Source organism: Uranotaenia lowii, chromosome 2, assembly GCF_029784155.1.
Source record: "Uranotaenia lowii strain MFRU-FL chromosome 2, ASM2978415v1, whole genome shotgun sequence".
NCBI classification, from domain to species: Eukaryota; Metazoa; Arthropoda; class Insecta; order Diptera; family Culicidae; genus Uranotaenia; species Uranotaenia lowii.
In genome coordinates this window covers 179,766,022-179,783,662 of record NC_073692.1, presented here as the reverse complement: position 1 = coordinate 179,783,662, position 17,641 = coordinate 179,766,022, and the positions used below count along the sequence as shown (strand labels likewise).

The window sequence follows — 17,641 nt, the reverse complement described above, 5'->3', positions numbered from 1 at the left end:
TTTTTTTCCTAATCTCTCTGCGGAGGGCAAATGCCTGACTCGTAACATTTTCTACGAACAAATTCCTTACAACGAGTCAGGCTCGTGGTTTAGCCTATGAAAAAAAATCTACACCACGAGTTCAACTTCTACGCACAGGGGTAAAATATGAACATGGAAAAGCCGATCAAAGCTATTTCCTGCCGAAACTATGCGTTTTATACCTGGAGTGTCTTTGAGACAAATGACAAACATTACAAGGGCTATAGAATTATTCTTTTAAAAAATTGATGAAACCATCTAGCAGTGAGATAAAAAAAAAATTACTGTTTTAATGTCCAGTTTATAGCTATAATGTCTGAGAAAAGTTTTTAGCTTGTACCAATTCTTGCAACTTAATCAATAAAGTTATTATATCAATAAACGTTTCCAAGTTAGGCCAATTAGAAAACATCTTCAATTTTCAGTTTTGTAACCCTAACTTTTGTACGAGTGATTTTTTGTATAAAATATGTTCTTAAGTATTTGAGTAAGTTGTACACTTTCACTGGATATCCTGTATTCACATTTTTAGGCATGAACGAGATTCTTATAAAAACTAAAAAAATGGCATTTTTAACTAGGCTTCGGACTCATTAGAGAGCAAACACCCAAGGAGCTAAAATCTGCTCCCAATCTTTAAGTGGCAAGAAGGAATAAGAAGAGTCGATTTGGGATCATTGTTGAGTTTCTCAAACCCTGGGGTTTAAAAAGCTATGTTTTGGTTAAAAACTCATCCTTGATTTTTTGCTGAATTTTCTAGTAACGTTTACATGAGTAAATTTGAACTTTGACGTTTGTATGGAAAAATTTTATAATTTGTTATAAAAAATCAACATCAATATGTTTCTCCTGTGGAACCGAGCCTGCTAATGGTTTTTGTGCCAATTTATAATTTCTTTAAAGGAAATTTTCTGCTGAACAACTTTTTCAAAGACCGTAACTTCGTATCTTATTAGACAAAAATGTCATAAGCTGTTGAAGGGGGGTATATCTTTCGGCATTGAAAAACAATAAATTCAATTGGCATCACTACTGAGCGCCTAACGAGGTATTGCATGACTATTTTCATGAAATATTTCGCGAGGCACGAGCAGTGATGTCTATAAAATTTATTGTTTTTCAGTACCAACAGACAAACCTCTGCTAAACAATAAATAACTTTTTTGCCTAATATAATACGAAATTCTCGACAAAGTTGTACAACAGAAAATTCCCTTTAAAAAAATTATAAATCTTCACAAAAACCATCAGCAGGCTCGGTTTCACAGAAGAAACAAATATGATGTTGATGTTTCAGTACACAATATTCAATTTTCTCATACAAACCTATAAAGTTAAATTTACTCATGTAAACGTTATTTAAAAATTCTGCAAATAATCATGGATGAGATTTGAACCAGAACAAAGCTTTTTAGACCTCAGGGTTTGAGAAACTCAACAATCACCTCAAATCGACTTAGTCTAGTGAACCTCTGTCTCAAAGATGTAAATCCCCTCCTAGGGTAGACTTGCCAGATAGTTTTCAAAAAAGCGGTACATTTTGAGAAATAAGCGAGACACAGCCGAAAAAGAGGAACATTTGAAAATGTGTTAGAAAATGTCATGGTTTGTACAATGTTTGTATGTTTTTGGTAGATACTTTGGGTAGAAAAGTGCAGTGCGTTTATAGTTATAAATAAATTTTCAACCCAGGAGTTAATATCGAATAAATTTAAAGGTTTTCAATGCTTTTCCGCCAACTGCATTTTTGGATAAAAATAGTGCAAATGACTCGATTTTTTTATAATAACGTAGATTGAAACAAAAAAAATGAAACAAATTGATTTTTTTTTGAAAATCTGTAGATATTCTCTACATTTTCACCATACTTGCTTTTGAATGTCAATACAAAACAACTGTTTGAATAATGCTTTCATTTTCATTATTTTTGTTAGCATGAATAATTTGCTTTACTTTAAAAGTCACACAAATTTTGATAAGACACGGAGAACATCTCGAAATTTTGAAAATTTATTTACCAATCAAATGAATTCATTTTAGTGCGAATTAGCATGGAGTCTTAGCACTTCAAGCTTTAAGGATTTTTTTTAGTTAACTGAAAAGCTACATATTTCGCCATGCAGCAAAACTAGAAAGTTGCCAGAGAAGAGCTTCTCGACACAAACCCTTTCTTAAAGCTAGGTTGCTTTCTAAAGGGTGAATAAATGATAAAAATCATGTCATACTTATCAAAAAACTTTTTTTGAATAATAAAGATGCTTTGAATGAAATAAGTATTATGTTTCATTTCATATCAAATCAAATAGAATCTTCTGATATGTATAGATGAGATGAGGTACATTCATGAAAAATTAATTTTTCATAAAAAATTAAATCTCGTGGGGCTTCGTGAGTTGTAAAGATCAAACAGATGTTTAGCACTCTAATCAAATACTTAAATGTGACTTTTATCGATAACTTTAAGAATATAATTTTTATAGAACTTAGTGATCAAAGAAAACTCTGACTTCCTATTTGTGGTTTGTGGAGTTTGGGTTTAGCAATTAAATCAATAAATCTAGAAAACTTAAGCATATTTTTTTGAAAACTTTTGGGACGGCGGGACATTTCCAAAAAAAAGCAGGACGGATGGCAACCCTATCCCTGGGAGTTTTTTTTACCTCTCACTCTTCTCTGAAACGAGAAATGAACGCTCTACGGGCAAGGTTGCCGACATTTTTTTTAATTTTCAAAAATCAGGGACTGGGGAAAATTTAAATTAGGATACGTCGACGTAACAGAAATTTCGCTTAAAAGATAACCTTTTTTTTTGGCCGTCGATCCACATTTTCACTGCAGCGCAGCGCACTTCCAATGCAGTTCCTTACTACTCATTGTTCATCACATTCCAAAAAATTAGGCAAAATCAGGCTTAATTTTTAAAAATCAGGGAAATTCAATGGCTTATCAGGTTGTCGGGCTGAGCCTCGGAAAATCAGGCAAATTCTGAAAAATTAGGCACATTGGCATCTCTGGGTTGCCAACATTTTTTTCCAAAAATCAGGGACTGATGTGAAAAAAAATCAGGCTACGTCAAGTAACGGAAATGTCACTCAAAAGGGATGACCTTTTTTTTGGTCGTCGATCCACAGTTTTACTTCAGCAATGGGCTCTTTTGCAGTACTACCCATTTTTCATCAGATTCGCAAAAATCATGAAAAATCTTATTTTTAAAAAGCAGGAAAATCCATTGGCTTATCAGGTTTGCAGGCTAAGCCTCGAAAAATCAGGCAAATCCTGAAAAATCAGGCACATTTTCATCTCTGACTGACGCACTTTGCGCTTCTAGCGGTAAGAGGAACGAGTGAGAATTACTTTCGTCTGCCAGGCAGGGTTGCCAACATTTTTTTTTCCAAAACTCAGGAAACCGTGACTTTAAAATTCAGGATAAATCAGGCTTCGATAAAAAATAAGGCGAACTGATGACTTTTGTTTTGTCTTTCTTACAAAAAGGTTTAGCTATCGATCATGGTGATATGCTTAGCTTAGCTTAGCTTAGTTGACTACTCATATCCACCTTAAATCATTGAACTTGAAGTGCTTATATATGATCATTTATTTAAAACTTCAGATAACATATTTGATTAGACTTTGTTCAACTTACGCACTTCAAATTCCATGATCGCTGGCGTGGCTAAGCAGAACAAGATCTACCTCGCCAATGGTTGCTACTTCGTGATTGATCGAGGCCATTAATTTTGTGCAAGGACCAAAAGAATGGTGCTTGGGATTAGCAGTTCATTCACAATGCACAAAACTCATGCTCTCCCTTTGAAAATGATCAATAACGACGCCGGCCACGTCCTAGTAGTCAAGGAGGAATGAAGGAGGGATTGTTAGTAGGATACTTCATAGGATCAATTTCACAACCTTTTGTTCATTTTTTTTTTCCAAAGAATAATTTTGAAAAAATTTAGAAACGATGGTTAGTCAATATCACCAACTATAGAAACCGTCTATACGTCTGCGAATCTATATTTAAATATCCAAGGAAAGGGTTTTGTTAGTAGGGGAAAGGTTATAGATCAAGGTCCATTTTGGGCTATCGATCATGGTGATATGAGTCATAAATTATGAGTTCTAGACTAAGGTTGCCAAATTGCCCGGTTTTATGCGAGTTTGTCCGGATATTCAATACCAAATTTGAGAACAGTCCGGTCCGGCCAGGTTGCCCGGATTTCATTGAAAAATGCCCAGATTTTGCCCGGATTTCTTCACTTTATTTGGCAAATTAAACAAAAAAAAAACAACGAACACCTCCAAAACGAAATTTTTTGAGCAAGTTTTATGCAAATAATCTTGAAAGGTTTATTGGAAGCCTATAAAACGGTTCAAAATCTTGATGAAAAACATTTTGTTTTCATTTTTTTCTTGATTTTTGTTGAGGAATTTCTTAGTTTTGAGAAAATTTGCCCGGATAATGCCCGGATTTATGGTCGTCAATTTGAAATCGAATACCCGGATTTTGCCAGGTTTTTATATAAAAATTGCCCGGTTTGCCTGGCCTGGATACGCGCTGAAAAAATTCTGGCAACCTTATTCTAGACTCCTTTTTCCTGGTATGTATCGATTCAGTTCGATGATTTACTAAGCCATTATTGCATTTGTGCGTGCGTGTGTATTTTTTTTTAAAAGGAACACAAACACATAAAGGATCTCAATGGCTCCAAAATAATGGGTGATAAAAAAATTAAAATACCAATTAATCTGTACGAAAGATTCATCCATCAAGAGAGAATAACAAGTAATCGCTCATTCCAAAATGGGGAAATTTCCGCTTATTTCAGGCTGTTGAGATTTTTATTGTTGTGTTGTTTCTTAGCTCTGAAATAAAATATCGCCAGTTAGTTTTTCCATACGATGATGAAAATGAGTCATGAATTTAGAGCTTTACACAGTTAGGATGAAAATAAATTCGAAGAGCATTCTATGCCCATCCACAGAGGATTGGAAAATAAACAACATTGGTCGTCCTTAAATGTTTTAATCTGTTGCGGAGCAGAAATGGGATTCCAGTTCCGAATTTAATATTATGGTTCCGCAGTGACATTCATTCTAAAAGCTCGATCAGATATAATATTCGAAATTGAAAATGAAATTTATGATAACAAATTCAGTTCATATTTTTACATAAAGTAATGCAAAGGCAACTTGTAATTTCGTTAGATATAGTTGTTTTCATAGCAAAAAAAAACGCATGTTAACAAATAGTAAAAAAACCAGTTACCTTTAAAAATTCGTCAAAAAATATATGTTTCGTATTTTCAAATGATGCCAAATTATGTAAAATTACCTCCATTTTTTAATCCACCGTCCATAAATTTTCTGCAGTGACTGAACCAATTTCGACGGTTGATCAATTGAAAAGTGCGGGTTTTACACTTCTTTTTTATTTTTTTTGTGGCCATCTGTCCAACATAAAGCTTTTAACATCAAATTTCTTATGCACTAAGCGAAATGCGAAGCGAAAAATGTTCTTGTGCAATTGGTAGCAGAGCTGCAGCTTTTTTCACGAAGCATGTTTCATCAATTATTTTCTTTGACCTTGAATATCACAAAAATCATTGCTTCAATCTGAGTATCAAATTTGAGTAACGTTACAAGGTTTATTAGACAATAAATTTTGTACAAATTGTAAAATTGTTGACTTGTACGGTTGAAAAACAAGCCAGATATCGAGATAAAACTCTCAAAATACCTTAAAAGGACTTCAGTGAGTTCAGGCAAAATCAGGAAAAATGGAGGCTTAATAGGTTATCAGGATGGACCTCGAAAAATCAAGCAAATCCTCAAAAATCTGGCACATTGGTAACCCTACATGCGAGATATACATGGAGTGTATCGATGGAAGGGAGCAATTCCACATGTCCCGATTTATCGGTATTTATACCGTTTTTTAGCAAATTTTTGACCAGGAATATGTACGATAAGTGAACGTGTTTCAATATTTCAATCGCAACTCTCAAATTTTAAAGGAAAGAAGCATTTTGTTTTTGATAGTCGTATGTTTAAAGAAAAGTTCACGAGTAAAGTCCTTACAATCCGTTGGAATTATGCAATTATTTTTTCATTGAGAATGCTGGAAAACCGTTGTTTTTTTAAATATTCTACTATATTTATAATTGCGCCAAGGTAGCCAGCAGAAAATATTCTAATGAGGTCTAATGTATATGAGTTCCAGAGTTTTGAAAATCCAAAATACAAAATGTAAAGAACACTATTATGGTCACACCTATAAGGAATCATGTGTTAATCTAAAACTTGAAGAAATTTTTTGATTGAGAATATTACAAGGAAGCTTTAGGTTTTAATATTTGAGAAATCATCGAAAACTTTTCAATATGTGATTTTTTTAATTGGGACCCTCAGAGCCAAAGAGATATTAGAGCAAAAATGATCTATTTTGAGCTAATAATACGGAAAATATTTCATGTTTACAAACTATATTTGATGATTTCTTCAGATTTTTTGAAATTTATTTACATATTTTTAAAACGTATGGAAAATGGCCAAGCACAACAGCTTAAGAGCTTTTTTTCTCGAAGTTTGCTTTTTTGCACTTGTACCACTTTTTGGCATCAATTATGAAAATCCAAAGTTTGCAAAAATTTTCTAACAAAGTAATAGAGAACAAAAAATAGTTTGAACCTTCTAAGAACTCTTAAAACCTTATCAAAAAATGTATAAAAAAAACAAGAAAAAAGCGAGCGCACAAAATACGATAAGGCATTTATTAAAAAAAAAGAATTAAATAACAGATTTTAGAATCACTACCGAAAACCAATTTTTAATTACCTTAAAATACCGATTTTCATACATTTTTTTTGGATTTTCATACCGAAAACCGATTTTTTTGGGTTCAAAAATAGCGGTTTTAATGTGGCATCACTGATGGAAGGTCAATCAGTTGACCAATGGAGCTCGACTTGTACGCTCGTGTCGGTCGATTTCATCACGTTCACCGTGGTGTAATTGGCTAACGCGCCGTTGTACTGAAGCGGAGATTCCGGATTCAAGTCCTATCGGTGAGCCGTTTTGTATCATTTTCGAGAAATTCATGATATTTACGGCTTATGTTCTTCCTTTTCTTCGACGCTCATGTTTCTCTAAAATTACCATCACCTTGATAAATTGACAATTTTGTGTCTTTTCATCTCAAAACTCGCAAACTTTTTAGCAATATCAAGTTGATTGCTAGAAATTAACAACTGAATGCAGCAACACTCTAAGAGTGACAAAAAATGAATGCTATTAATCTTTCAACACTTGTTTTTTATTGTCGTAAATAAAAAAAAGTTTTTATCATCTAAAAATGTGAAAAATTATGGTGCGGCTGCTGGGGCCATGTATTTAAATTTTCATGTTAATCGACTTATAACTTCTAGAGATATTAGAATTCTCATACTCATCTAGATAAACAAAGTTATCTAGCTCAAACTTTATAATATAAAATATAGAGTCGATTTTTGGTCGATTTTTTTTCTAGATAACACCAGATCTAGACGTTTTATGTGTTTTAAACCCGGCAAACATGAAGTCTTATCAGAAATGATAACTTAAGTCGTTTACAATGGAATTGCGAATCGCAATTCCAACTGCATAATTAAATGATCGTATAAAATGTCGTTTGAAGTCAGTTTAAATCGGTTATGATAGAAAGTCCGGTATGTTTGTAAATTTTGAAATGAGTTCGCTCCCGCACGAGCTTCCAGTGAGAAAATCATCGTCATTTTCTGTCGGCAACCAGCAGTCCATCCAGATGGCTAAAATCAGATGGAAATTGAGTAATGAGAGATCTGAAAAATATTGTCGCTGGCAACGAATTGCATTCTTCCGATAGGTGTCGGATAACGCCCCATGGGTGCAGTTTCAGTTGCTTAAGGGGGGGGGTAGGGTCTAACACTTTCAAAAAATCGATTTTTTTATTTTTTTATTTTCTTATTGTAAAACATTTCAAGAATGTGGTGTCAAATTTTCAAGTCAATTGAAGCAAAACTGTAGAAGTTATAGGCCTTTATCTCCTCCTATATAATACTGCAAGAAAGCAAGAGCAGAAACTTCAAACGCGTTTTTCTCGAAAGCACATTTTTAAAGTCCGTGGACATCGTCATTTGAAAACTACTTATCCGATTCTTTTCAAATTTGGAACATATTTTCTACATATAAAATACCAGACCCCAACGTTTTTCTTTTTTGATTTTTTTACTTTGGGGAGATTTTAGAGGTGAAAAATGGCGGATTTTTAAGTGAAAAATCGTAGTTTTTACTTCAAACAGCCACAAAAATTTCATAAAAATATTTTTAAGTTAAAGAAAAACGTTGGGGTCCAGAAAAACATCTATTGAAAATATTTTGCTCTGATTTTTTGACATCAGATGATTCTGTGCTGAGATACAGTGTCCACCGCAAATTCTGTTTTCTAAAAGACATCCTCGAAAATGCTCCGTCACCGGCTCATTTTTCAATATTTTTCTACGAAAAAATTACTCAATGTTCTTTTAACAATGCTTTGTATAATGCAAAAAATTTGAATACATTTGTTTGAACGATAGCTCAAGAAAAAAATCGTGAAAATTGTGTTTTTTTATACCCGTTAGACCCTACCCCCCCCCCCCCCCCCCTTAAGAAAGAAATGAACTTTATGTAAGTGTATTGCCTCAACTTTGGTAGTATGTTGTTTTTTTTAATTGTCATACGACCGTTCTATAATGTACATGGAACGTTTATTAAAACAGCATAAGAATATAGCTACAAAATGTTTGCTGGAAAGTCATGGGGCATCAAATCAAAAATTTCGATTTCCCAGATTAGGTTTTGAGGATACCTAGCAAACATTTTTTAGGTATATTTCTCAACAACTTTGTTATACGTTTCTTATACATTTTAGAATGATCGTATGAAACTCGAAAAAACAGCATTTACCTACCAAAGTGGAGGCAATATACACACATATTTTCAATTTCTGGCTAAAGCGATAAGAATATACGATTTGGACGATAATCGACACCATAACCATACATACTGAAACCATACATACTGAAGAGAGTACAATTTTTTTTTCTCTCAACGCATACGAACCGTTGCCAGCGACAATATTTGCTGCCTCTGCCATTGGGCAATACTTGCAAATACACCATCTGATTTTTAGCAATCTGGTTGCACTGCTGGTCGCAGAGAGAACAAAAAAGCTGTTCTCTCATTTGACCCACGCAGGAGAAAGCAAAGGAACGAAATCGTCTTCAAAATCTGCAAACATGGCGAACTTTTTATCATATCCGATTTAAACCATTTAATCCGACTTCGAGTAACGATTTTTACAACCTTTTACTTGCGTTAGTTCGAATTACGATTCGCAGTAACGTTTTTAATGACTTGAGTTATCATTTTAATGCGATTTTATGTTTGTTGGGTAAAAGAAATTGAACGCTTTGTGGCAACTCTGAATCAAGTCCCATTGAGCTGAATTTCGGCACAGGTTATTTTTTGGCCATTCTGCAAAATGTAAATTGTTGGTTTTCGAATTCGACCAGACTCTTTTCTCTGCCACCCTGCTCTACATACACCAAATTAGAGATTTTGAACAAACGAAAAACTGCTCTGAAGACATCAAAACTTTAGGATTTGATTTGAAGAAATTATGAGGTTTTAACCATCGATTGGTCTGGTCTATGCCACTGTGATGCGTTCCGGTTTTGTTTTTGTAAATGGAATCATAAATAAACAGACAGAAAAATAAAGGACCTTTGAATGCTAGTTGCTTCATATCACCTTCGTTTATCATCTTCCCAGCTTCTCATGACATCGTAATTTTTTCCTCGCTAGAACATCCAGTGTTCAGGGTTAGCTCATTCTCAAACCATTCTTCCTCGTTTGTCAACCAAGTCCAAATCTTAGAAAATAGCCGCTCAACCATAACCAACCAACCATCTTCATATTCGAATCAACCCTTGCCTGCTTGCTTGCCACAAATCACCACCGTTTGTTGAACCCCACTATCAACCAGTACTGCCTTCGACCCTCCTGTTCTGGATCAGAGTAGTACTAACCGAAAAAAACCTTACTGCCCCTTCAACACACAGGGTCTGCTTGCAGCAGCAGCATCATCCGTCGCCATCAACACCATCCCCCAAGCCAGCACCACACCCCGCATCACCACCACGATCATGATCAACACCAGTTCGACCATCGAGATCATCCACCCCAAAACGCAACGACTACGTCAACAACAACAACAACGAATGGTGCCGCTTTGGATGACATCCGAAAGGAGCCATCGAATGCCTCGGCCTCGATCAGCATGAAATCTCCAATGAAAAAGCCGGTCGAATTTGTCATCAGTGCGGCCCAAAAACTGCACCGACTGTCCACCAATGCAATCTTTAGCCATCCCGGGAGTGGCCGCAACCACAACTCAGCAACTCATAACGGCAACGAACATCCGACGACGACAACCGCCATCATACCGATAACCGATAACTGTAAGTCCAACAATCCTAGCTCTAGCAATGGTAGTGATACAGCAAATGCCGGCGACAGTAAGATTGTCGGCTTGATCGGTGGACCCTCCGATACCGTTTCAGCTACAACTACAACTAGATGTAATAGTGATAGAAGCTACGTTCCTTGTGATATTGCTACAAACAAAAGAAACGACAACCGGTTCAGTTCTCAACAACAATCGTCGGCGACCGATTCCGATTCGCGGAAGTCCTTTTCCTTCAATCATGAGTTAACCAGTCCCCAACGAAAAAGACTAGTTAGACATATTCTCAGTAATGATCCGGCCACCTCCTCTATTGGTCAAAACGGTGCCGCCTCATCTCGCCAAGAATGGCAACCCTTCCTTGGCGGCATTCTGTCTTCGTGCTCCTCCGCGTCGATTTCGTCCTGTTCCAATTCTTCGTCACTGTCCGGTACCGGAGTCAATCCGTTGATGGCCCATCACCCGATTCATCATCATAAATCGTCAACAACAACCAGTGCCAAACTTCATTCGCTCTTTTCAGTCAGTTCCTGTTACAGGGGTCATCGCGAAGGAAATCGAGACTCGGATGATGACGAAGATGAGGGTCACCAAGGTGACGAAACACAGGACACCTGTTCCTATACTTGGGCCAAATTGGGGCTATCCACAAGGGGTGGCGCTGCTGCTGCTGCTGTTGCTGGTGGCGGTGATTTGGAAGGCGGCATCGGTGCTGTAGTAGTAGCTGGAGGTGGCCTGACCAAGCAGGGTAAATCAAGGACGGCTACGGCGTCCAATAGCAATGGCGATAGTGGCCGTAGCAGTACCGAAATTATTCCCTCCTCGATGGAGGATACAGGCAATGAGCTGAAGAACGGGGTTAGAGATTTGGACTGAATTTGGCAACGTTTGTAGGCCGCATGTTAGTTTTTTTTATGGATACGAATGATTCAAGCCATATATTTTGGAAAATGTGTAAAAATAGTTTTTATTTTATTTCTACACAAATAAAATACATAAACATTTAACTATTAATTTCATGTATTTCTCCATTCCTAAGATGGAGTATAAATCGATTTACCTGTTTTGAGGTTGTATACATCCAAAACTCCGTAGAGATAAACAACAACTTAAAAAAAAAAAACAAAAATCCAGAATAAAATATTCAGAATTCATTTCCTATTTTTAATACATTGTACTATTAGACTGAGTCGATTTGGGGTCATTTTTAAATTTCTCAAACCCTGAGGTCAAAAAAGCTTCGAGTTGATTCAAAACTCACCAACTTCGTAACATATTTGGCAAAATAATTAAAAGTTGTTTAACAAGGGTTTTGTGAGATATGAGCTAATCAACCCTGCCGTATGTTGCAATAAGTTAAACAATACAACTGGCTGCACTGTTTGCCAGCATTGTCAATCCCGTCATGATTGATATCTCTCTCTCTCTCTCCAATCTTCTCCTTCTCGCCAACGGGCTTTGCCACTGGCTCAATCAATTCGTCAGTCAGCTCGTCTGTCGTGCGCCAGAACGGTCGTGCGCTTTTATCACTCTGCGAACAACCAAAAGCCTCTCGATCAGACAATGTAAATCCTGATCGTCGATAGACTCCGGAGCGGCCCCACAGGTTTGGCATTGAAAAACAACAAATTCAATCGACATCACTGCTGGTGCCTCGCAAACAGTGTTCCGAAAATCACTCATTTTCAATGAATGTTCCTGAATGCACTTCGCAACTGAACGTATAGCGATCGGGTTTTGTTATTGATTGCTACTGGACTTATGCGATCATCGATCGTTCTATTCATCGCTAAAATACAGATCACCTCGCACGATGCTTGCTGTCAAAACAGTGCAGCACTATCATCAAATTGGAATCTCACCATTGAGCGATGCATACGGCGAATCATGTTGGGCTAGGATCAGGAGTGAATGGTTCAGGCAGTAAGCGAGTGATACATGTAACCGATCATTAGCAAATGTTGTTTGATTTTAAACATAGCCAATTAATAAATTTATTTGATTTTACAGCTTTTTTTACTACAGTAAGAATAAAATCAAACTGTAGTTGTGTTTGTGATGGAAAGATGGTCACTTCCGCCGTCTTTTCAATTTCTAATCAGCCAGGCGGATACTGAGTGAGCGAAATCCCTATTGGATCAGTTGGTATCTCTCTCATCTCCGATATGCGATGTTTGCTAAACCGATGATTCTGAATGATGCATAGCTGATAGGAGCGCTGATCGAGATTGCATACCAGCCAGGCGAAGCAGTTGCGAGAGGCGCAATCCCATTATACAATCAGAATGTATCCAACAGGAAACGCATCCTGAGTGTTTATTTTGATTGATTTTCGGAACATTGCTCGCAAAGTGTTGCATGAAAAGATGTCATTCGATACCTCGCTAGGCACCCAGAAGTGATGTCAGTTGAATTTATTGCTTTACAATGCCAAAAAATATGCGAATTCGAATGCTTATAACTTATTTGTCTAAAAAGATACGAAATTACAGTCTTCGACAAAGTTGTTAAGCGGAAAATTTGCTTCAAAGAATTTAAAAATTGGCACAAAAACCTTTAGCAGGCTTGGTTCCACAGAAGAAACAAAAACGATGTTGGTTTTTCAGTACAAAATATAAAATTTTCCCATACAAACCTAAAAGTTCAAATTTACTCATGTAAACGTTATTTAAAAATCTGGCCAAAAATCATGGATGAGTTATGAACCAAAACAAAGTTTTTTCATCTAAAGGTTTGAGAAACTGAAAAATGACCCCAAAATCGACTCAGTCTGAAGAAAGCTTTACCAGCACACAAGATGTTCTGCCCTTTGCAGGAAATTTCAAATACTGATTAAATTTGTACTCAAACTCATTCATGAGTTAGATCCTACACCCTTTAGTTAGATCTGAAATGCTTGAATCTAATCACAGCTACAAAGCACACTTCTTGTCAAAATTCAATTAAAAGTGACAAAAAATAAAACTTTGAAATTGCCGCCGCGCAATGTCGGCAGTAGGGTGGCTTCATGCTAAAAATGGACCGGAATTTCGTTCTAAGTGTCATGTCAGTATATTCAATACAATTTTTAGAAATACAAATTTTACTAAAGCAAATGTGTTAAAAAATGTATAACAAATTCAATTTGAGTTTTACATCCAGACTTCTTTCGCCTTATCCTGCATTGCCTTACCCAGATAACGATTGACAATATACAGTACCGTTCATGATTGTATAGAAATTGGAAGCAAGCGCACTGTCACTTCGACTTTGAACTTCCATAACTTTTAACTCTGATGATATTTTTTGATCAATTTTTTTGCGTTAGATAGATCAACTATCACATTATTATCGCACCAAATTTGAGCTTTCTCGAGTTTGTGTGGCCTGAGAAACAGTAGTTTTACGAAAATCGGACTTTTTGGACTTTTCTCATTCAAACTGCAATATCTCTGGAACTGAGCAACATTTTTTATTGAAATTTTGCAGAGTGATTGTTGAAACATAAAACTAGCATGTCTGAAGTTTTCGAAAAGTTCTATCGATGAGATCAAAAGTTACGCGAGGTGCAATATTTTAGGCATGAACCTTGAATTGCGATTTCTATAGAATTTAGGACGAATGTTTTCATAGGAAAATTTTATTCTCTGTTTAACAACCAGTAAATCTATTTCAACCGAAAAAACACAACAATATCGCGAGATTCTGATTTCAAAACACAAATGGACCATTTATTCCATTTTTTCTTTTCTTCATTGCTTTTGCCAGACTTTTTTATCTGATTGGTGGAGGAAATGATATTGTTCTCATAAATCGTCCATAATTCTATAGAGATCGCATTTCAAGGTTCATGCCTGAAATATTGCACCTCGCGTAACTTTTGATCTCATCGATAGAACTTTTCGAAAACTTCAGACATGCTTCATATTTCAACAATCACTCTGCAAAATTTCAATAAAAAATGTAGCGTAGTTTCAGAGATATGGCAGTTTGAATGAGAAAAGTCAAAAAAGTCCGATTTTCGTAAAACTACTGTTTCTCAGACCACACAAACTCGAGAAAGCTCAAATTTTGTGTGATAATAGTGTGATAATTGATCTATCTAACGCAAAAAAATTGATCAAAAAATATCATCAGAGTAAAGAGTTATGGAAGTTCAAAGTCGAAGTGACAGTGCGCTTGCTTCTAATTTCTATACAATTATGAACGGTACTGTAAATTACATCCTGAAATCAAAGGGAATCAAAACAAGATAAGTGCCAAAAACCTGGAATTTTAGTTCAATTTACTCTTTCTCAATCTGCATCTGGTGCAAATCTCTGACTTAAAAAAAAATCTAACATTTTTTCGATTGAATGAAAACTGCTCGAAAGAGAATGAATATGAAAAATCAAGCACATTATTGGCAACATTGAATTGCGTTTTCTCGAAACCATCATTTGGGCACTTATCTCCCTCTGATTCTGAGGGCTTCAATTCTAAATCTGGGTTCTGGTTATAAATCTAGATTAAAGATCTAGATACGGATTACGAATTCTAATTAATCTGTTTTTAAGTTTTGAATTCCGATTCTGAAAAATGCTTAGTACCGATTTGTTACTTTGAATTCTGAATCTTAATCTCAATTCTGCATCTTAATTCCGAATTTAAAACCTGAATCATAATTTTTAATTCGATTTTTTTTTTGTAAAAAAACTGTATCTGAAATGTAATAATGCTTTTGAACTTCGATTTCTAAATTTTTAATTGTGTTCCTGATTTCAAACTTTCTCACCTCAATTTCAAATTTTTGTTCTAAAGTGCTCGGATTTTCATGTTTATTTTTTCGATTCGAGCAACTTTAATTCAATCGAAAAAGTGTTGAATTTTGGAAAAAATTAGTTTTACATCAGATGTTTATTAAGATATGAGGAAATGATTAAAAAAATTAACTAAAAATCGATGGTTTTGGCACTTATACACCTCTGTTTCCGAGGGCCTTAAACAAGGTTGCCGAATATAATTCTTTGCTTTTTCGAAATAAAATTCCGACTTTCTGTGAGTTAACTTTCAAACTCTTTGATGGTTTTCTGTGTTGAAAATAGCAATAATTGAATTCTTTTTTTTCAATTTTTTACCATTTTTCTTGAGAAAAATCAATTGAATTAATAATCTTATCATGATTTAAAAAATTATTTTAGAAAAATGTATAACATTTTAAATATTGGTAAAATATGCGAAAATTTCCAGAATTCTGTGTTCTGTGACACAGATTCTGTGATGAAAATTTGCTGAAAATTCTGTGAAATTATAGATTTTTCTGTGATCTCGGCAACCAGGAATTCTTTATTCCAGTTTTATTTGTAACCTGAGATGAAAATCTGATTTTTGATTATGATGCAACTTCTGAATCTGAACTCTGATATTGAATTTCGAAATCTGAATCCAGGATCTTGATTCAGAATTCCGACTTCTAAATCAAAATTTTTAATTCGATATTCTGAATTATAGGTATGAATTCTCAATTCTAAATTCTGAATCTGAATTCGAAAGATGCATATATCCGGTGTACAATCTAAATTCTGAATTCATCTCAATTGTGAGTTTGAACTGTTATCCTGAATTCTGGATCTTAGTTAATAAATAAATCCGTGTCTAAAATTTGAATTTCATATTCTTAACCTGTATTCTGAAGCTGATTTCTTAATTATGAATCTTGACTCGCGTTCTGAAATTTTCAATTTGAAACTTGTATTTTTTAACTTGGAGTCTTTATAATGATTCGGAATTTTTAATCTGAAATCTGTTGTTTTTCTACGCTCTGACCTTGAAATCTGAATTCTGATTCAGAAAATTTGAAACTGAATTCTTAATTGAGGCGCTTAGGATTATCTCCTGAATGTGAGTTTTGAAATTAAATTTTGAGTACGAAAAGAATCCATATTCTGCATTTTAGTACTGATTCTGCATTTTCAGCTTTGGTTTTGAATTCTGAATTGGGAATAGGAATCTGTATTCTGAGTGTTTGCTCTAAATTCGGAACTCGAATTTGACATTTTTAGTCCGGATTCTGAGTACCCAGCAAACATTTTTGTAGCAATATTCTTGTGCTGTTATAGAAAGATCGTATGAAAATTGGAAAAAGCATTTAACTACCAAAGTGGAGTCGTTTTTAAATTTCTTTTTTTTTTCTAAACCGACGAAAACTACACCAATTGGGCGCTATCTGACTCATTATTCGTACCTTAAGGAAGAATGCAAGAGAGCGTCAGATTTTGCTCTCATAGCCTTCAATTCGTTGCCTGCGACAATATTTTCCAGTTCTCGCATTGGTCAATATTACTCAATTCACATCTGATTTTTTGCCACCTGGATGCACTTTTGGTTGCAGAGAGAACATAACGATGATTTTTTCACTTGAAGTCCGCTCGGGAGCAAAATCTTTTCAAAATTCACAAACATTATGTACTTTCTATCATATCCGATTTAAACTGACTTCAGACGACATTTTATACGATCTTTGCACTATGCAGTTAACATTGCGATTCGCAACGACTTAAATTACGATTTCTGATACGATTTCATGTTTGTGGGTATACGATTCTTAACCTTAGTTGAATACCTGCATCTAGAATCTGAATTCTAAATCTGGAAGCAGAATTTAAAAATTTTATCTAGAATTTGTTATCTGAAATTTTATATTAATTATCCGAATTATGATTTTTTGAGTTTTGAATTCTGATTCTCAATCCTCAATCTGGATTTGTTATCTGTATTTTGATTCTGAGTTTTAACAATACTTGTGCATTGTATCAGAATTTAGGTTTAGGTATGTGCTCTACGCTTAAATAATTTGTATGGGCTCCAACTTTTTTGGGAATTCAAGCATTTTTTCGTACCTCAGTTCGGAAATTTCTAAATAAGTTTACAGTGTATATATGTATATCTTATTTAAAACCTATCGCAAACCTTTATTGAATATGAACGGTCGGTTTCGCTTGGCTATTGTGGAGAACTCGGTTTAGTTTTGTTGTTTCATATAAGTAAATCGTAAATAATTAGTAGTTTTAAGTTAGAAGCGCAATGTGATGATACATATGAGAAAAAAAGGCAGAAAGAAACAACTTGTAGAGTATGGAC

General features: G+C 35.0%; 1 protein-coding gene across 3 annotated transcripts in view; it reads left to right on the top strand.

The window, feature by feature from the left end:
- The window catches only part of LOC129744846 (phosphatidylinositol 3,4,5-trisphosphate 3-phosphatase and dual-specificity protein phosphatase PTEN), a 231,443-nt gene that overhangs the window by 199,264 nt on the left and 14,538 nt on the right, over positions 1–17,641 (top strand). The window contains exon 10 of one of the 3 annotated variants that reach the window (XM_055737583.1): positions 10,140–10,538. The exons of 1 other annotated variant lie outside the window; for it this stretch is intronic. In XM_055737583.1, coding sequence (XP_055593558.1) covers positions 10,140–10,538 — 399 coding nt within the window. Of the gene's footprint in view, positions 1–10,139; positions 16,700–17,641 lie in introns of those variants that run through there. One more of the 3 variants, XM_055737582.1, reaches the window with a different exon arrangement.